The sequence below is a fragment of the Labeo rohita genome, chromosome 14 (assembly GCF_022985175.1).
Source record: "Labeo rohita strain BAU-BD-2019 chromosome 14, IGBB_LRoh.1.0, whole genome shotgun sequence".
Lineage (NCBI taxonomy): Eukaryota > Metazoa > Chordata > Actinopteri > Cypriniformes > Cyprinidae > Labeo > Labeo rohita.
The window spans coordinates 22,081,971-22,102,829 of record NC_066882.1 but is presented as its reverse complement, the minus strand read 5'-3'; the positions used below and the strand labels follow the sequence as shown (position 1 = coordinate 22,102,829).

At 35.2% G+C, this 20,859-nt stretch overlaps 1 protein-coding gene across 2 annotated transcripts in view; it reads left to right on the top strand.

Annotated features, from left to right (window-relative positions):
• Window positions 1-896: 896 nt before the first annotated feature.
• atg2a (autophagy related 2A) overlaps window positions 897-20,859 on the top strand; it is a 33,114-nt gene continuing 13,151 nt past the window's right edge. Inside the window, exons 1-29 of one of the 2 annotated variants that reach the window (XM_051127412.1) lie at window positions 897-1,436; window positions 2,059-2,221; window positions 2,319-2,468; window positions 3,162-3,264; window positions 5,138-5,276; window positions 5,525-5,725; window positions 5,910-6,012; window positions 6,607-6,780; window positions 8,730-8,872; window positions 9,312-9,387; window positions 9,490-9,742; window positions 9,830-9,971; window positions 10,985-11,083; window positions 11,164-11,331; window positions 11,463-11,727; window positions 14,170-14,257; window positions 14,395-14,563; window positions 14,659-14,801; window positions 15,009-15,163; window positions 15,844-15,998; window positions 16,130-16,280; window positions 16,400-16,584; window positions 16,689-16,769; window positions 18,042-18,148; window positions 18,231-18,323; window positions 18,406-18,476; window positions 18,561-18,637; window positions 18,889-19,059; window positions 19,135-19,261. In XM_051127412.1, the coding sequence (XP_050983369.1) occupies window positions 1,266-1,436; window positions 2,059-2,221; window positions 2,319-2,468; window positions 3,162-3,264; window positions 5,138-5,276; window positions 5,525-5,725; window positions 5,910-6,012; window positions 6,607-6,780; window positions 8,730-8,872; window positions 9,312-9,387; window positions 9,490-9,742; window positions 9,830-9,971; window positions 10,985-11,083; window positions 11,164-11,331; window positions 11,463-11,727; window positions 14,170-14,257; window positions 14,395-14,563; window positions 14,659-14,801; window positions 15,009-15,163; window positions 15,844-15,998; window positions 16,130-16,280; window positions 16,400-16,584; window positions 16,689-16,769; window positions 18,042-18,148; window positions 18,231-18,323; window positions 18,406-18,476; window positions 18,561-18,637; window positions 18,889-19,059; window positions 19,135-19,261 (4,123 nt within the window). In that variant the 5' untranslated portion in view covers window positions 897-1,265. The remainder of the gene's footprint in view (window positions 1,437-2,058; window positions 2,222-2,318; window positions 2,469-3,161; window positions 3,265-5,137; window positions 5,277-5,524; window positions 5,726-5,909; window positions 6,013-6,606; window positions 6,781-8,729; window positions 8,873-9,311; window positions 9,388-9,489; window positions 9,743-9,829; window positions 9,972-10,984; window positions 11,084-11,163; window positions 11,332-11,462; window positions 11,728-14,169; window positions 14,258-14,394; window positions 14,564-14,658; window positions 14,802-15,008; window positions 15,164-15,843; window positions 15,999-16,129; window positions 16,281-16,399; window positions 16,585-16,688; window positions 16,770-18,041; window positions 18,149-18,230; window positions 18,324-18,405; window positions 18,477-18,560; window positions 18,638-18,888; window positions 19,060-19,134; window positions 19,262-20,859) is intronic. The other variant, XM_051127413.1, reaches the window with a different exon arrangement.

The window sequence follows — 20,859 nt, the reverse complement described above, 5'->3', positions numbered from 1 at the left end:
TATATTTGTACATAAGTGCAGCAAAAACAGTAAAATGTTAAAATTTTTTAAAATGTAATTTATTTCTATGATTTCAAAGCTAAATTTGAGCATAATTACTCTAGTCACACGATCCTTCAGAAATCATTGCTGCTCAAAAAACATTTATTATTATGCTGAAAACAGCTGAGTAGAATTTTTTCAGGTTTCTTTGATGAATATAAACTTAAGAAGAATAGAATTTATCTGAAATAGAAATCTTTTGTAATATTACATTTGTCTTTGTCATCACTTTTGATCAATTTAAAGCATCCTTGCTAAATAAAGTATTAATTTCTATCATTTCTTTCCTTAAAAAATATTAAATAATAATAATAAATATACCGACTCCATTTCAGATAAATGAAGGTGTACTTAACTGTTTTAAATATTGATAATAATAATAAATGTTTCTTGAACAGCAAATATTAGAATGATTTCTGAAGGATCGTGACAATGAAGACTTAAGTAATATTGCAGAAAATTTTGCTTTGATCACAGTAATAAATTAAATTTTAAAATACATTAAAATAAAAAAATTTAAATAGTAAAAATATTACTGTCTTTACTTTGGATCAAATAAATGCAGGCTTAAAAGAATTAAAAATCTTACTGTTCAAAAACTTTTGACTGGTACAGGACTATTAACCAATACAAAAGTAGTAGTAGTGTTAAATTGTTACTATATACCAGTGGTGGTATTATATGGCTGACACGATACTTAATCGAATCTTTATTACATAAGGCTGTACACATTAAAAAATAAAGACTGGGTACAGCAAGATCGAGTAATATGTCGATGAAGTGTTCAAGTTGACCGTCCCAACATGGCGGTTTGACGCATCCAACTTCCGGCATCTTCTGCTACGTTGACGTCATGACGCACACTCGTTCAGTCAGAGTATGAAAACAATAAACAACCCGTTGGCCAGAGGAACCACAGAGGACCTGTCGCATATTTCAGTGACATTATTATTAAAAGTAAAACCGGAGTAACCCGTATCAACACAAAGGTCCTTTTTTAAACGCTGCTTTGGACAACCTGACGTCCAAAAACGAAGAACCGGGGGATTTTGGTGTCAAAGGACAGGAAGTTAGACGGTTTCTTCCCTGCTTGTCCATCGTAGTACGCTTGTTTTATTGTGTTTTCATTTTCACACACTACCAAGGGGGTTTAAGTCTGTTATGCAGGACTGGTCTCTTGTTCCGCCGCCTCTCTGCTCCCTCTCCCCGTCTGCTCTGGCCCTATGTCTCGGTGGCTCTTCCCCTGGTCGGGCTCAATAAAGAAACGGGCCTGTCGGTACCTCCTGCAACACTACCTGGGCCACTTCTTGGAGGAAAGACTCAGTTTGGACCAGCTGAGCTTGGACCTGTACAATGGCAGCGGGGTCATTAGAGAAATTAACCTGGATGTGTGGGTAAGTGTGGGGTAAGACATGCCCAGGCCAGTTTCCTTGTCCAATTGGCCCATATTTGCAGTATTTCGCAATATCTAGTCTTGAGTATGAGATCAACACATCTTGTTAGTCGAAGGAGCACTCATGTTTCCAAGAGTTTGATGACTTGTGCAGAAAAGGCCGCATCTTAGATTCTCTTCCTGGTCTTGAGTCACAGTGATCACTGTGAACTTTTGCTTTCACATTATGAGTCTAATTATTTCAGTTTAATCAGTTTTTGTGGTGTTGTCATTTTGTTTTTCAAAGTTGGGCTTGCAAGGGAGTGCTAAGATGTGTCAAATTTTAGACAAAAAGTGTAAAACAATTCTTAAATAATAACAATCATAGTTAAATTTAACTCAAATTAAAATGTAAATAAAATGTTTACAATAAATCAAACAACGCAGTGCTATATAATACTGTAAATGCTTTTTCAAATAATATTTTACACTTTGCTTACATTATAAATTAGGTCTTTCTACATATAAATATAGCTGTCTTTTCAGTTTTAGGATGGGATGATTATATTTAGAAAATCTTCTGTTCTTATATGTGATCACCTGACCTTCAGATTTCCTAACTATACTCTGAATCCTCTATTCAGGCGGTGAATGAGTTGTTGGACTCATTGGGAGCTCCCCTGGAGATTGTTGAAGGTTTTGTGAACAGCATCGCTGTGACTATTCCCTGGGCGGCGCTTGTGACAGAACATTGCACCCTTGAAGTCACTGGACTGCAAATAACATGCAGGCCCAAATACAGAACCAGTGAGTTCTTTGTGCACCCATTTGGTTTGATAAATATAACCATATTTCACACAGGACTGACTTATTGTTTAATTGCGTTTTATCTGACCTCTTTTAGATGGAAACTGGGATTCCCAAGGGTGGTCGTCATGCATGACGTCCAGCATGCAGCTGGCCCAGGAGTGCCTGAAGGACCCACCCGAGGCGTCAGAAGAGCCGCCTGCTCCTCTGGAGGGGCTGGAAATGTTTGCACAGACCATCGAGACAGGTGTGTAGCATTTCTTGTGTATAGGAGTGTGATTCATGTGCGTTTTGAATTCACAGTGTTGGGAAGATTACTTTGAAAATGTAATGGATTACAGATTACAAGTTACTTTGAGATCGTTCTGAGGTTACATACAGATTTAAAATCATAACAAGATAATAGCTATAACACTGTTTTTAAAATCAAATCGGTACATAGCTATGACAGGAAACACTGGCAGCTAACAGTGCCTTGGAATAAAACGGTTAATCTTAAAAAAAATAAAGCATATACATAATCCTAGAATAGGAAATAGAACAGTTATCAAATAAACGTGTCCTATTCTGTGTCCTAAACTGCTGAAGCATTGGTGCCTCATTGTTTAGAGCAGTCAGTGCTATTTTGGAAAGAACTCTCTCAAATCTGTATGTGTGTGTGAAAGTACTCAGATGTGACTCCACTTTGTAAACATTTTTATAAGTAACTGTATTTTAATTACACATATTTTCTCAGTAACTGTAACTGATTCATTTAATTAAATTATGTAATTCCGTTACATGTAACTGGTTATTCCCCATCACTGTTGATTTATTAAGTAAAACTTTTAAATGACCCCCTGGGTGTATATTATCACATACTTATGAACCTATACACACTGGATAGCATTCACTTGGCATATTTAGTGTATTTATTTTTGGCCTGTTTGTGTGTTTGCAGTCCTACGTCGAATAAAAGTCACCTTTCTGGACACCATTGTGCGAGTAGAACACCATTCCCTGGACGCTGAGACTGGGGTTGCCTTAGAGATGCGCATTAAACGGTGAGGCCTTGAATTACATCTTTGCACATTTATGGATGTATTATGATGTTTTTCAGTTTATTTTTAAGTAGGATGATTTAATGGTGAGCCAGATATGGTCACTCCAGTAGATGTGTCATTAAACAATGGCATGGATTTAAAAAACTTGTATTCTGATTACTCAAAAATACAATAATGCTAAAAATACAGTAGAAACAAATCTTGTGAAATGTTTTTGCACTTTAAAAGAACTGATTTCTATTTTAATATATTTTAAAATGTAATTTAGTCAATGCCGATAGCCATGTGGGCAGTGCGGCGACATATGGTGCAATTGCACCTCGGGTGTCCCGAGATCGAATCCCACCTCGTGGACCTTTCCCGATTCTACCCCCCCTTCCACTCACTTCCTGTCATATCTCCACTGTCCTGTCATCGAAAAAAAAGTAATTTATTCCTGTAATGCAAGGCTGAATTTTCAGCATCATTACTCCAGTCTTCAGTGTCACATGATCTTCCACAAATCATGATAACACGCTGATTTGCTGCTCAAAATAAATTCTTTATATTATCAACTCTAAAAACATGATTTTTTTTTAGAATTCTTTAAATCTCAATAGAATCTTTTGTAAAGTCATAAAAGTCTTTACTGTCACTTTTGATCAGTTTAAAGGAAAAGTCCACTTCCAAAACAAAGATTCACATATAATGTAGTCACCCCCTTGTCATCCAAGATGTTCATGTCTTTCTTCAGTTGTAAAGAAATTAAGTTTTGTGAGGAAAACATTTCTGCATTTTTCTCCATATAATGGACTGCTGTGGTGCACCGATTTTGAACTTCCAAAAGGCAGTTTAAAATGCAGCTTTAAACCATCCCAGATGCGGTTGTAAACAATCTCAGCCGAGTTAGAAGGGTCTTATCTAGCGAAACGATCGGTTATTTTCATTAATATAAATACAATTTAAATACTTTTTAATCTCAAACGCTTGTCTTGCCTTTCTCTCCCTGAACTCTGTGTATTCTGGCTCAAGTGTATGTTGAAAAACTCCAATCGTATTTTCTCCCTCAACTTCAAAAATCATTTCAAAATCATCCTACATTGAAGGAGAAGTTCTGACCCATTCTTTGCAAGGTGAACATGCAAAGGAGATGAAACACAGCGATATAAGACGATTTCAAAGTTGAGGGAGAACATAAGATGGGAGTTTTTCGACATACCCTAACTGTCATGAACCAGAACAAAAACAGTCCAGGCAGAGTGAGACAAGATGAGCGTTTGGCATTAAAAAGTACATAAATTGTATTATTTTTTTTTATTAAAATAACCAATCATTATGCTAGATAAGACCCTTCTTTCTCGGTTGGGATCGTTTACAACCACATTTGGGATCGTTTGAAGCTGCATTTAAACTGCATTTTGAAAGTTCAAAATCGGGGCACCATACCAGTCCATTTTATGGAGAAAAATGCTAAAATGTTTTTTTTTTCAAAAAACATAATTTCTTTACGACTGAAGAAAGAAAGACACGAACATCTTGGATGACAAGGGGGTGAGTACATTATATGTGAATCTTTGTTTTGAAAGTGGACTTCTCCTTTAATATGTCCTTGCTTAATAAAAGTATTAATTTCTTAAAAAAAAACTTTGTAATGACCCTAAACCTTTCTACAGTAGTGTGTGTTATTGGAAAAACATATTTTTCAAAGTCAAAATATTTGAAAGTCTTTACATTCTTTTGGTCGATTCACAGGTAAACTAAAAATACTCATTGACTCATAAACATCAGTCATATCCTTCAAAACAAATCTTTCTTGCATGAGTTTACTAGAGTGCATTCCATTGTTTGTGACCGATCTGTGTTCTGTCTCTGGTGGTAACATGTGATACTGCAGGGTGGACTATTGTGATGAGGCTGTGAGAGACTCAAGCCAGACAGTGCCTGTAGACATCCACCAGCCACCAGCTTTCCTGCACAAGATCCTTCAGCTCAACTCCGTACAGCTGCTCTATGAGACTCTCGGAGGATCACAGGTCAGAGAAACTAGACAACCTTTGCACATTTTATCTGCATTTCACTTAAACGCTAGTTTGTGTATTAATATTTGACACTGTGTACTACAAATGTTGTTGCCTCTCATGATAAATTGCTTATTTATGGTTTCTTATTTGTAAGTGGCTTTGGTTAAAAGCATCTGTTAAATGAATAAATATAAATGTTGCTGTGGAAAGCATAAAGTTTCGGTCTGTAATTAGCAGTGATTTTCAATTCATCCATTTAGGGGCTGGTTCATTCTGATGACATGGTGAGCAGCAGGGATACAGATAAGACGGATGAAAATGATAGAGATGATGTCTCCGATGCCCCTCAATCATTACATCCCACCCCGAAGCCTCCTGAGCCACTGCTGATTGGACAATGCTCTGGATTCATAGAGACGACGGTCAAAATCAAACAAAACGAAATGCTGCCTGGGCCCAAGGTTTGTGTGCAATAAAAATAAAAAAAGACTGTATGGGAATGTTTTATGGGTGATCATAAATCTTCTGAAGCAGTGAGGTCAAATGTTCAAATCATTTGGCTTTTCAAGTTTTGTTAGTGCAAAACAGGACATTTATATTCCTCTTATTGTTAACTGATTTTTGCTTCCTCTTTTTTCCTTTTAGTTTGAGTTGGATGGTAAAGTAGGGTGTCTCCACCTGCTGCTATCTCCGAGTCAGATCACACACCTGACGGACCTCCTGTCTGCCCTCTGCATCGAGACATCAGGTAACATGAGCACTCTTTTCAATGTTTGCTCATCACTTTTAATATGCTTTATGTCTCATGTCTTGTTTCCTTCCTTTTCAAATGAGACACATCAACAGTCATCATGTGGCTGTTTGCAGCAGCTTGAATTTAAAGTCTTTTTCAGAATCAGAATGTGCTCTAATTGCCAAGTGTGCACAAACACACAAGGAATTTGATATGGTTTCCAGAAGCTCTAGGCACTTACATACACGTATATGCAAAAGAGAATAGAAAGAAAAAATTAAAAAGTATACTACTTTGTTTTTCTACCTTAATTCTACTTATTTATTTTAGATGTGTATAGATGTAGTAATTAAATATTTAGTATACTGTAAAAAAATACTTTAGGAGATAAATATTGTATTATTTAAATTCTATTATTATTAAAATGATAAAGCATATTCTGCTCTCTAAACTAAAAGTTATTGATCTGAAAAACAACTAGATAGTGGTGGGTGTGCTTGCTGTTCAAAATGCAGATCGCCTGTGGAAAAAACTGTTCTTGTGGCTGGATGTTCTTGTCTGATTGACAGTGTCCAGTGTGACTGTGCCCTTTCTCTTTCTGTTTGTCAGGTGGTGGTGGTGGTGGTAGTGTTGGTGTGTCTGGTGGGGGTGTTTCTAGGCCTCTGGGTTCTGATGATCTGCGATTGATCGAAGAGGATCTTAGTAAGCAGCTGAACTCAGAAATGTATGAAAGAGATCTGGAGCTGGATGCAGAGCCCTATGTCAACAGTTTGGAGAACGGAGGTGAGATAAGAACAGTCAATATTTTGTTGAGATTATTTAAGAACATTGATTATAATTATGGACCGGCACTATATTACTATTTTTGCAGCAAGTAAATGCAATTTTATCATGTGTGACCCGCAACTATGTAGTGTGCAAACAGAGTGTGAAATAATGTATTCCACAAAGCAGTATGCTCAACCTGACCTCCAGTTTCATTTTTGACAACATCAATATGCCAGAAAGCAATAAGAGTTAGGATGTTTAAATTCTCTCTGTAGATACTTTTTTGATGAAAATATAAAATATTTTTAAGATGATAACTGGATGCCACTTGCTAAAAAACACACTATTTCACATGCTATTTTTCTGTAAAAAGTAGGCAGTATACAGCGATTTCTCCAGGGGCCTCTTTATAAAGTAAAATGCGTAAAATGATCCTAACTGTATATGTACAACAGTTTCCAAAATTTGTTACAAACAGTTTTTAAAACGTCAGTATGCACAAAAGAGAATAATGTAGAAATTAAGAGAATAGAGTGGAATTATTACAAGAATAAAGTTGAAATATTTTTGAGAATAAAAACTAAATTACAAGAACAAAGCCAAAATGTTTCGAGAATAAAGTCAAAATTCTGAGAATTAAGTCATAGCTATTAGAAGATTAATATTATTATATTTTGAGAGTGTATTCTAGCCTATTGCGCAAACAAAAATCAAAATATTGAGAAAGTCACCTTTAAAGTTCTCCAAATTAAGTATTTAGCAATGCATATTACTAGTCAAAAATTAAGTTTTGATATATTTACAGTAGGAAATTTTCAAAATATCTTAATGGAACATGATCTTTACTTAATATCCTAATGATTTTTGGCATGAAAGAAAAATCGATCATTTTGACACACACAATGTATTTTTGCCGATTGCTACAAATATACCCGTGCTACTTAAAACTGGTTTTGTGGTCCAGGGTCACATATTTGTAGTATTATAAAGGGTTTAATAAGAGAGCTGCACCGGTGGCCTGTCAACTTCTCCCGGTGCTCTCAATCCGGGCCATTTGCATGTGCAATATAGGCTATACTCTCAAAATATTCTGACTTAAATTTCTACTATTTAAATTCTCGAAACGTTTCAACTTTAAAGTTGAAATACTTTGAGAATAAAGTTGAAATACTTTGAGAATAAAGGCTAAATGTTTCGAGAATAAAATTGAAATACTTTGAGAATATTCTCGAAACATGTCATATTTCAACTTTATTCTCGAAATGTTTCGACTTTATTCTCAACATTTCAGCTTTATTCTCATAGTATTTCAACTTTATTCTCAAAACATGTCGACTTTATTCTCGTAGTATTTAAATTTTATTCTCAAAGTATTACGACTTTATTCCTGTAGTATTTCGGCTTTATTCTCAAAACATCTTGAGTTTATTTTCAACATTTCGACTTTATTCTTTATTTTGAATTTTATTTTTTAGCATGGCACTAAACCACCATCTCAGTTCATCTTAAATTCAAGGGCAGTGTGCACAAGCACATCAATATCTAATTATCTTATTTTATGTTAGAAGTGCCACACTCATTATCAGTGGCCAAGGAATCACGCTCTCAAAGTTGAATGTGATTACCTATTTATTTACCTATTTATTACTGTGATTACTAAATTACATTTCCATAATGTTGAATTAAATTAATAACTGTTATATGAATGGCAGAAAGTTTGTACACTTGTTTTTCAGTTGGTGTATACGTAAGAATATTCAATTTCTCCCTTGATGAAACCTGGTTTGTTCCTCGTTTTTTGACGTTGACTGAAATCAATGAAGTTTAAGTATAAATAAGTGAGGCTTTAGGCTCTTGACGAAAAGTGCAGCGTCTGGTTTTGTTCTCCTGTTCTGTCTTTATTTTCTGGAACTATTTATAGTTCAGTATTTTGCCAAAATTTAATTTAATCTCTTCTGTCTCAGAGATGTTTTATTCAATGGGTCCTGGCTGTATGACCAGCAGTGTGTTGTCAACACGCTCTGGGAGTGAATTATCTGACAGCGATATGGAGTCGTCCATTCATAGCCAGAGCAGCCTGGCTCAAACAAACCCTCTGTCTCCACAGGTCAGTGCTGTTATAAACTCAAATGTGTAAAGGTCTTTTCTCATCTTGTTCATTATATTTTGTATTTCTGTTGTTCAGAAACTGGGCAATTCATTCAGGTGTGCAAAGGTTTTTCAGAGAACGACAAAAAAAATCACATCAGACTTTATTTCAATAGCTTGCAAAAACTTTTTTGTCTTGTAAGACACATTATATTTGCTGTATAGCATGTCAGTTTAAACTGTATATTGCTAATTGTTTTATCTTTTATTCCTAGTATTACACATGCACTTTTTCTGACCACATATTAATTGATAGGCTACATTTATCTTAAATACACACTACATTTATATATGTTTTAACTTGATATATCGATTTTGATAGTCCATAGACTGGTTATGCATCAGTTACCAATGTACAGTGTATATGATTGGCTTGAACTTTGGTACGTCTGTTACAGGGAGTGCTCAACTGTCCTCGTCGTTATCCTGTACCAGGATCCTTAACTAGTTTGCCTCAATGTAGCAGACCTCCCAGTATGTATCTAAACCTGTTTTAAACAACACAGGTTGTGTGTGTCACTGCATTCCATTAACATTTTCTCTTGCAATCCGTCATCTTTCTTTTTCTCCCAATAGAACGGTCGTCTCGAAGGGGTCAATCAGAACCGCTGAAACCTGACTCGTTGCTCCGCCTCTCTCTGGGCGGAGTCACGCTTACTCTGTTGGAGCAGGACCCGCCTCCAGGGTCGGACGGGCTCTCCTCATTGGCTGAGGTGTCACAGTTGTTTTTCCGTGAGCTTGCATTCTTTAAGGACAGTATGTTTGGTGAGAGAGACTTCCACAATCTGAGAGGAAGCTTTGCTAAAGCATGTCCCCACTCCCACATCAGGTACAGCAGGAATGACCTGCTATTCTCACCTACTGTATATGCATGTCCACACACTCTTTTTGACTCTCTGTGACCTCTGGTCTTCAGGGTGACCGGTGCAGCAGTGCAGCTGGCATGTGAGATGCGTAGCGCAGGGCGGCACACCCGAGCCGCGACCACTGACCTCTCCTTCAGCAGGCTGGAACTGCTGGAGTGCCTGTGGGACTCAGGCGGTCCACAGTACACAGAGGTACATGGCACACTTGCAAACTCCCTTACACCCAAATGTTATTATTTATCAGGCCTTTCTGGGTTGCTCTTTTGAGCCTTACAACTCCGTACTAAAATTTGTATGATTGTTTTTCTTCACCCTCATGTTGTTCCAAACCCGTAAGACCTTTGTTCATCTTCAGAACACAAATTAAGATATATTTGATGAAATGTGAAAGCTTTCTGACCCTGCGTAGACACATGGACTTTTTTAACTACCTTTCTGGGCCTTGAACGTGTCACTTGTGTTGCTGTCTATACAGGGTCAGAAAGCTCTCGGATTTCATCAAAAATATCTTAATTTGTTTTCTGAAGATGAACAAAGACCTTGCAAGTTTGGAATGACAGTAAATGATGACAGAATTTTCATTTTTGGGAGAACTATCCCTTTAAACTGATTGGTGAGTCACTGAGGTTAACCTTGTTGTAACCTTTTAGCTTTTTTGATCATTTCCGCCCTCTCTCTGACCCTTAAAGTTATTATTATTTTAGGGTTGAATAGCTGGATCTTGAGGACTACATGCAAATGACCTCTGCTGTGGTTGGCTGGCCTCCACATATTGGACAAATGCTGAATACTATGTAACTTTTTGAACTGTATAATTACTGTATTAAAGCAAAGGTCAAGTAAAGTCCTGTTTTTCATTACATTCTCCTGAAACACTTTTGTTACATCATTTTGCACAGTATTTTGTTTCATTTGTAAACTCTAGACCACAGTCTGCACTGCCAAAACAGTCAAGCGGCCCTTATTATCAGAAAATTACCAGTTGGTCACTAGATTATTAAAGTGCTGTAATGGTGTAATACAGTCACACATCCAGCTTTGCCAACTGCTTAGGGAGAATTTTAAACAGATGTGAATACAGTGTTAGTTATGACAAATCAGGCAGCCAAAAGCTTGCACATCCAGCAGGGTACGTCATGCAGGCTGATGAAGGTTCTGGAAGAGTTCCTTTAAAATGAGCATGTGAGCACATTTTCTTTTTCCAGCTTTTGCAGTTCCAGTCAGCCGGTCTCTTCACAATGGGTACCACTGCCAGACCCTGTGCCCAGTTCCACCACAGTTTGTCTGAGAAGCACATGCGTAAGGTACTACAGCTTCAGACAGAGCCCTTTGGCATTGATTTGTGAGATTAGATCTGTATGATGTGTTTCCTGTTCTCCTATAGAGTGGAAGCAGGCGTCGTGTGATACGCAGGGACAGCTCTCTGCGGGTCGAGCTTGCAGAACTTAGCTCTGAGTTGGACCTGGACATCATAGGCCGGCTAGAGGACATCCTGCAGTCCTTGAGACACTGTCCAGCACCACCTCAAAGAAAGACAGCACAGGCTGCAGAGGTCTCTAACTCTTCTGATCAAAAACAACAACATAATACCTCCTACCTCAGCAAAAAATGTTTGATTTTTGAACCTTACACAACAAAATTGGATGCCATGCATGGTTTAATCCTCTCTCTTTTTCTCTGCAGTCTCATTTGTTGGAGCTCCATTCTTCTCTCGTGCTTCAATCTCCTTATGCCGTGTTGAAGGTCCGGTTCCCCATCCCTGACCTTCGACCCCCGGGGCTGAGGCGGCCCCTGAGCCAGCGTGCAGTACGCAATGAGATCTTGAGCCTGCAGATCTCTAACCTGGAGTTGAAGTCTCAGCAGGGGCCAGACGTTCAGCAGGATGGCCCCTGCAGCCCAGGGGCCAAACTCACTAAACTACTGGAGGCCTGTTTCACTGATTTGCATGGTGAGGCATCTATTTATGTTTTTTGTTTTTTTTTTTGTTTTTTAAGTTATCATATCTACCTTATTTTTCAATGCAGAAGCTGTTTTCTAGTAATGTAGGGAAATGACAAGAAGAATAACAAACTGCAGTAAACTGGAAAAACAGTTTGCACTACAAACAATTGTGTTATAATATGGTATAATATGGTAAAACTCACCAGTTTGCAAAATCAAGCAGCAAAGCAAGCTATTTTGTACAACTAAAAACTGCTGGAAAAGAATGAGACTGGAAGCCAGACATTAAATTTACGAATGGCCATGACCGCTTGTACAGGAAAATTAAGGTGGATACACTAGCGTTCAGTTTGAGGTCAGTAAGGTGTTTTTTAAGAAGTTAATACTGCAAGGACACATTCAATTAATTAATAGTGACAGTTTATAATGTTACAAAAAAAAATTCAAATTTAAACAAAAGCTGTCCTTAATGTAAATTTATATTCATCAGAGAATCCTGCTCAAATGTATCATAGTTTCACAAAAATATTAATCAGCACAATTGTTTCAGCAGTAATAATAATTAAAAATATTTCTTAAGCAGCAAATCATCATATTAGAATTACTAGAATTTCTGAAGGATCATGTGACACTGAAGACTGGAGTAATGACTGCTTAAAAATTCAGCTTTGCATTACAGGAATGAATTACATTTTAGAATATATTCAAATAGAAAACATTTATTTTTAGTTTATAAACATTTTACAGAATATTACTGTGTCTAGAGTTTGTATGTATATATATATATATAGGGCTGTGAGTTGAATGCGTTAATTAATTAGTTATGAAAAAATAACGCAATTTTAAATATTTTAATTTGGTTAACGTGCTGGCCCAGCCCCCAGACCTGTACATTATCTTATATGTCATATAGTTGACTGCTGACAAATATGATGCAGGGCAACAACTCCATAAATGCAGTTATGCCCTAAAATTTAATTTATTGGTGCAAAAATTCCTCATATATATATATATATATATATATATATATATATATATATATATATATATATATATATATATATATATATATATATATATATATATCGGAGATATATATATATATATTAATAATAATAATAATAATAACAACAACAATAATAATAATAAAAACATTAAAGGGATACTTTACCCAAAAAAATTTCATTCTCTCAGCATTTACTCACTCTCATGTCATTTCAAACCTTACTTTTGTAGAACTTAAAAGAAGGTATTTTGAAGACTGTTGGTAACAGAGCTGTTTTGGTTACCAATGACTTTCATTATATGAACAAAAAATACTGAGATTTTTCTCAATTAATCTTCTTTTATGTTCCATAGCTTAAGTTAGGCCATTGCAGCCTGAATGTTTATGTAATAAATTTTATGTTGAATCAAGTAAAATATTTCTTTTTAAAGCTACAATATGTAATGTCTACTTGAGTCTACTTGATACTTTCTCATTTAAATACTTGTCTCGTTTTAAATAATCTTTTGTGGGTATTTTCACAGTCAAATTTTTTTTGCGATTAATAAATCTACACATCATGTAATAAATTAGATTTCATATATATATATAAATATAAATATAAATTCCCGTTTATATTTTTTAAATAAATATTGCTAGTCAGTGCACATTGTTGCAAAGGGAAAAGTCTTTCATCAAAATGTAAAAACCTTATAATTTTAACCAAAGCAAATATATATATTTTTATTGTTATTGTTATAATCAAGTTTTAAAAATGATCATAAAACTGATCATATCAGCTTAAAGAGATAGTTCAACCAAAATTGAAAATTGTCATCATTTATTCACTCTCATGTTGTTCCAAATTAGGGTCAACCAATATGTGTTTTTTTTTAGGCCGATGCCGATTATTACAAATCAAGTACACAGATGACCTATATATATATATATATATATATATATACATAATATATATCTGGTGTTAAAATGAAAATTAATGTCAAAATTAAAAATAACAAGGACTCTGACAAAAACTTTCTTTAAATGCTTTTAAATTATTTTATCGGAAAATCGGTTTTGTAAATGACCATAAAAGTACTTAATATCGGCACCGATAATCGGTTGACCCCTAGTTCCAAACACAAACACTGAACACAAAAGAAGATAATGAGGCATGCTGGTAACCAATTAGTTGCTGGCAGCCGTTGTCTTCCATAGTATTTTTTTCCCCATATTATGGAAGTGAGTGGCTATCAGCAACTGTTTGGTTACCAGCATTCCTCAAAATATTCGTTCTTAGCTATCTGTTTAATAATAATGATTTGATCAAATCCTGATGAATAAAATCAAAAGTATTTTAGCTGTTTTTATTAAATTCAGCTTGTTTCAGTCTGATTCATTTTAAGGACTATTGTTCAGGGTACAGTGGTATTTTCCCTCCAACTTAACTTGTCTGTGTTTTAGGAGTGTATGAGGGCTGGGATGGAGAGGCATTTCCCTGTATCCGTGTGCAAAAGAGCCCAGATCCACAGAACCCTGATGGCATTCCCAGGTGAGTTAGTGAGTGCATGTGTCTTAGATTTGATACAATACAATGTGTTATACAGAGATTTAGTTGGATAAAAACAACAAATCTTAGGAAAGCATTCATAGTTCCCTCTCTTAGTTCCCTCTGTTTTCCATCTGTAGGATTCAGGTGCGAGTGAATGAAGGAGCGGGTTCTGACAGTATGGGCGTGTGTGAAGGTATGAACAGGGATCTGGGGCTGGGCTCCATGTCTCTAGAGAACCCCTGTGAACTCAGAGAGAAGAACAGCTCTCCTTTCTCCTCCAACCGCACTATGTTTGAAACAGAAGAGGTATGTCCACTACCTCTGGCTGGCTGGCTGGCTGGCTGTCTGTCTGTCTTTCATTCCTATACTTGACTCATTCGTTGTCTCTGTCTCTGTCTTAGATGGTGATCCCAGCAGACCCAGAGGAGATGGATGAGTTTCAGACTCAGTGTATATGTCAATGTCAGTATGTGGTTGATATCACATTTCCTGTAGCCTACATTCTCCTGCCCAGTAAAGACGCTTTTCTGAGCATCTATAACAGGTATTGCGCAACACTCACATTCAAGAAAGTGAACTTTAAAAAAAATCTCCAAACACTGATTTTTAAAAGCCCTTGTTTAGCATAAATTACCATTTCAGATTATATGCATGTTGTGTATATGCATGTTATATGCATGTAATTAAAATAAATAAATAAAATAATGCCATATTTGTCTGATGTCAAGCTCTACTTTCACCTTTTGCCCAGGATTAATAATGATCTGCTGATGTGGGAACCTCCTCCACCTCCTCCGTCCCCTCCTCCTGCTCCTCCATCTTCTTTTCAAAGTTCTCGTAGTCCCTCCCACCAGTACAGACCTGAGGACGATGATTTTTACCTCTGTAAATCTGCCTTTAGGCTGGGTCAGTCATGTTAATCTTTTTCATACTTGAAGTTATCAACATTTTGACTTGTTTTATATACTATTTTTGCATTTATTAATAATCTGTACTAGCTTTACTTTTATATTTTCATTGTTAATTTTATTTTAATTATAATTAAAATAGTTGTATTTAAGGGTTATAATTTTATTCTATTTTATTCTGTTTTTTTTATTTTATTTTTACAATCATTTTAGTTAACAGTAACACTATTTTGGCTTCAGTTAAAGATTTATATTCAACGTTTCAAAAGATGTTATTGTTTCGTCTTGATTTTTTTTTTATATTTTTTTATAATCATTTTAGTTAACAGTAACACTGTTTTGGCTTCAGTTAAAGATTCAAATTTAAAGATTCAAAGATTTAATTGTTCCATCTCATTTTTATTCTATTTTATATTATTTTATTTTACATTATTTTATTTTATTTTGTTTTTATAATTGTTTTAGTTAACAGTAACAATACTGTTTTGGCTTTAGTTAAAGATTTAAATTCAAAGATTGAAAAGATTTAATCATTTCATCTGATTTTTATTTTATTCTATTCTATTTTATATTATTTTATTTTATTGTTATAAACGTTATAAACGTTTTAGTTAACAGTAACAGCATAGTGTTTTGGCCTTAATTAAAGATTCTTAATCTTTTTAATCATCATTCCAGAATCTGACTCTGAGGAGGACGAGCCTCAGTTTTACTCAGCCAACCAATCAAAACGAAGGAAACAGTTAGAGCCTCAGTCTGGCCACGCCCTCAGTCTGCTCTGTTTAACAGTGCTGATTGGCAAAGGTCGCCTCCAAGCCATGACAGACTGCAAGGTAAAAGTGAAAAAAATTGTATGATACATTAATGTAGCATTGTCACAATAGCAAAATTACAGAAGTCAACAGCAGTGCCAGTAATATTTCACTTTACTCTCATCAAATTTCGATACCATTCTCCTTTGAAGAATGAAGCTGGACATAAAAAGGACCTCTGTCATGGAGAACTCATTTTGGACTTGGAAGGAGGGAAAATTTTCAGTGTGACGCAACACCAGAACAATCCTAATCTTAGCTTCCTGACCATAGAAAGCAGAAGAGTTGAGCTGTACCATAAAGGTGAACTGTTAAACAATTTAAAATGACATTTCACCTCGTAGTGTTTGCATGGGGAAAAAATGATTATTCTGTTCCGAACGGCAAAATGATCTTATTTTTGTCTTTGGCTCTTTATACAGCTGAGGTCCCAGACTCCCCTATTCCTGCGAAACTGGAAATGCCCAGGTTCACTTCCCCAGGTCATCTGGACCCTACCATTTACCCCACTGAAGTGGGGGTGAGCAGTGTTGGTGGCCGAGAAACCGGCGTTCAAATGCTATCGACTGCCATCAAGATCACATTAGATCTTGAGAGGAATGTAAAGGTGTGTGTGTTATTTCATCTGGGTGTCACCTGTCATTTGGGTTAATTATGGAATGATTATCGTTTGTTCGTCATGTATAAGCATTCATCTCATTTTCTTTGCAGGAGTTTCTGGTCGCACTGCGACTCCATGGTGCTACTTTACGACATCACATGGCGTTGACCAATCATAGCTGGCATGAGCAGGTACCTGTTGGTAATTAGATTAGATGTGAACATTAAATAGGCATGTGGATCTATCATGAATATCTGGCTAATGTGGATTTTTAGTAATATACGAAGGCTTTATTTGCAAAAACCGATCGTCACAATGGTAAGGGACAAGCTGCTACCTGAATTGTGTGTATCACAACCATACAGTCTGCGATCACAACAACAATGTTTGTCAGGCATCTACACTATCAGCTAATGAGATTACAAAGATTAAAAAAAACATGATTTCTAAAAAGAAATAAAAATTTAGTTATCTGTTTTTGCAAATAAATTCTTCATATGTTTTTGTATTTCTATATAGCTTTAATCTATTTTTAATCTATTTTTATTTTAGTTTTAGTCATTTCAGCTGACAAGTATTTAATGTTGTAATGTTTAGATTTATTGTTTTTTTTTTAAATATATTTTTATATTAATTTTGTAGTTAGGTTTGTATTTAACAATAGCAACAATGTTTTGGCTTCACTTGTGTCTTAGTAGTAATAGTAATTATTTATTCCTAATATTTTTTTTTTCTGCATTCTTTATCAATTTTAGTTTCATTGAGATACTATTATAGGTTTTATTAATATTCCTAATATTTTTTTCTGCATTCTCTATCAGTGTTATTTTATTGTAATTTAGATACTGTTATAGGTTTTATTAATATTCCTAATATTTTTTTCTGCATTCCCTATCAGTGTTATTTTAGAATAACAGGGATACTATTTTAGGTTTTATTAATATTCCTAATATTTTTATGCATTCTCTATCAATGTTGTTTTAGTATAATTTAGTTACTTTACTATTATAGGTTTATTAATATTCATAATATTCTTTTTGTATTTTTTATCAACATTATTTTAGTATGATTGAGATACTATCATAGGTTTTATTAATATTCCTAATATTTTTCTGCATTCTCTATCTGTTATTTTAGCATAACTGAGATACTGTTTTAGGTTTTATTAATATTCCTAATACTTTTATGCATTTTCTATCTATGTTATTTTAGTATAATTGAGATGCTATTGTTTTATTTATATGTTTATAATTGTTTTTTATTTTTACATTTTTATTTTACTTCATGTTTTAGTAATTTTGTTGTGTTTTTGTAATTTTTAGTAGTATTTGGATTAAATAAAAATAAGTGTTAGATTTCTATATTCTATTTTATCAACATTTATTTGAATGCAAATAACTAAGATGCTTTTTATGGTTTTAGTTTCAACTATCTATAATAACACTGTACTGTATTCTGTACAGATCGTTGATTTCCTTGATGTCATTGATGACGACATTTTAGGCTACACCCCTCCTGCCGTCATCACAGTTCTTCACACTCACCTGGCCACCTGTGCAGTGGACTACAGGTATTGTAACAACACTAAATGTTTGGTGTCACAAATACTCTTAGTTCATTCAATCACCTTTCTTTATCATTTCTCCCTCCAGGCCACTTTATATTCCTCTGCGAGTTTTGTTTACAGCCGAGTCCTTTTCTTTATCCAGCAACATCATTGTGGACACTGCAACCTTTCACCTCAGGTACTGCTCACTGTGGTGTGATCCTAAACAGTTGCGCTAAAGTTAACTGATAGGACCTAACAGCTCTGAAATCTTCTTTCAGGTTTATCTTAGATGACTCTGCGTTGTACCTGTCCGATAAATGTGAAAGTGATACTGTGGATTTGAGGCGAGGTACAGAACAAGCACCGCTTCTAAAATATTATTTTGCATTAATGTCAAAAAGGCCACCTCTAATCATATTTTTGTCTATCTCAGACTATGTGTGTGTGTTGGACATTGATCTGCTGGAGCTGGCTATAACAACATGGAAAGGAACTGACTCAAGTAAACTGGTTAGTTTCAACATAGCATTTAAATTATATTATTTGCAGAATATTTTTTTACAGTGCATTATAAGTAAATTAATTTATATAACTTAAAGTGTTAAGTACGTGGCTGACCAGTGACAGGTCCAGATTTATATTTTTGAACATCAAGATTTTATGTTAATTGCTTCAAAGTAATAAGACTATGCAGTATGCAGTTACTCTGTTTTTATGTTCCATTTTAATACCCATCTGTATTTCTTTAATGATACTTCCAGACTCAGCCGTTGTTTGAGCTTCGTTGTTCGAATAATGTCGTTCACGTGCACACCTGTGCCGACTCGTGCGCTGCTCTGGTTAACATGCTGCAGTACCTGGTTTCCCAGGGCGATCTTCACCCTCCCCCTCGCCACACGTCCCCCACAGAGATCGCCGGGCAGAAACTCCCGGTATGATTTCTTCTACAGTTATGGTATAGCTTCTTTCTCCCGTTGGTATTCGACTCTAAAATCTCTGTCTTTTAGCTGTCAGAAAGCCCTGCCTCCCTTCCGCCCTGCCCACCAGCAGAGACAGCGGAAATTAACCAATGTGACCTCACAGATGCCTTGATTGACACTGAAAGAATCCTACAGGATGAGATACAAGATTCTGGTGAGACTTAGGGAAATTGTTTATGCTGCAGGCATATCTCTAACAACAAAATCTGTAGCATTAAGTTAATGTTGTTGTTTTGGACTAATTTTTTATAAATTTGAAAGTAGTTCATTTTAGGTTTTATATAGGCTGATGTTTAAAAGTTTGGGGTTGGTGTGATTTTGAAAGAAGTCTCTTATGCTATCCAGGGCTGCATTTATTTGATCAAAACTACAGAAAAATCAATACTATTGTGAAATATTATTATAATTTCAAATAACTGTTTTCTGTCTTAATATATTTTAAAATGTAATTTATTCCTGTGCTTCCAAAGCTGATTTTTCAGCATGATTACTCCAGTCTTCAGTGTCAAATGACCCTTCAGAAATCATTCTAATATGCTGCTTAAGAAACATGTCAAAAACAGAAAATATAAAAGAACAGCATTTATTTGAAATAGAAATCTTTTGTAAAATTATAAATGTCTTCACTGTCACTTTTGATCAGTTTAAAGGATTTGTTCACTCCTGAATTCAGATTTCGTGATCATTTACTCACCCCCATGTCATCTAAGCTGTTCATGTCTGTCTTCAGTCGAAAAAAAAATTAAGGTTTTTGAGGAAAACATTCCAGGATTTTTCTCCATATAGTGGACTTCAATGGGGATCAACGGGTTGAAGGTCCAAATTATAGTTTCTGTTGTAGTGCAGCTTCAAAGGGCTCTACATGATTCCAGCCGAGGAATAAGGGTCTTATCTACTAAAACAATTGGTCATTTTCTAAAAAAAAATACAAACTTGTATATACTTCTTAACCACAAATGCTTGCACTAGCTTGACTTCACACATTACATACATTTTTGTTCTTCATCTGTGTACTTTGGTTCAGAAAGATAGGGTAGGCCTGAAAATCTCATTTTCTCCTACAACTTAAAAATCGCCCAATATCGTTGTTTAGCCTTTTTTTGTAAAGGGCGTTTGACTTTCTTTGCACGTTCGCTCTGTAAACACTGGGTCGGTACTTCTGCCTACATCATGCATGACCTTTCCAACGTGACGTAATGTGTGAAGTTGAGCTAGTGCAAGATGAGCATTTGTGGTTAAAATTATATAATTTTTTTTTAAAAGAAAATTAACGATTGTTTTGCTGCACTCTAAAAAAAAAAAAATGCTGGGTTATTTTGACCCAGGTGGTTGGGTTAAATGTTTTACCAAACATGCTGGGTTATTTTAAGTCAACTATTGTTTCAAATTTAATATATTGCTGGAACTTAGTAAAAAAACACACAGAATTAATAGAGGCAACAGAAATAATCACAAGATGAACATTTAGTATTAAGCAAGAATACAAGACAAATTGAATTTGTTTTTAGAAAAAAATAACCCAGCGTTAAAAATGTCCCAGCATCCGGGAAAAAAAATATTTAAAATAACCCAATATAATTACCCAAGAAGTTCAACCCAGCATTTGAGTTAAATAAAAAAATAACCCAGCACCTGCATAAAAATATTAAAAACAGCCCAATAAAATGACCCAACAGACTGAACCCAGCATTTGGGTTAAAAAAAATAACCCAGCATTTTTTGAGTGTAGATAAAACCCTTATTCCTCGGCTG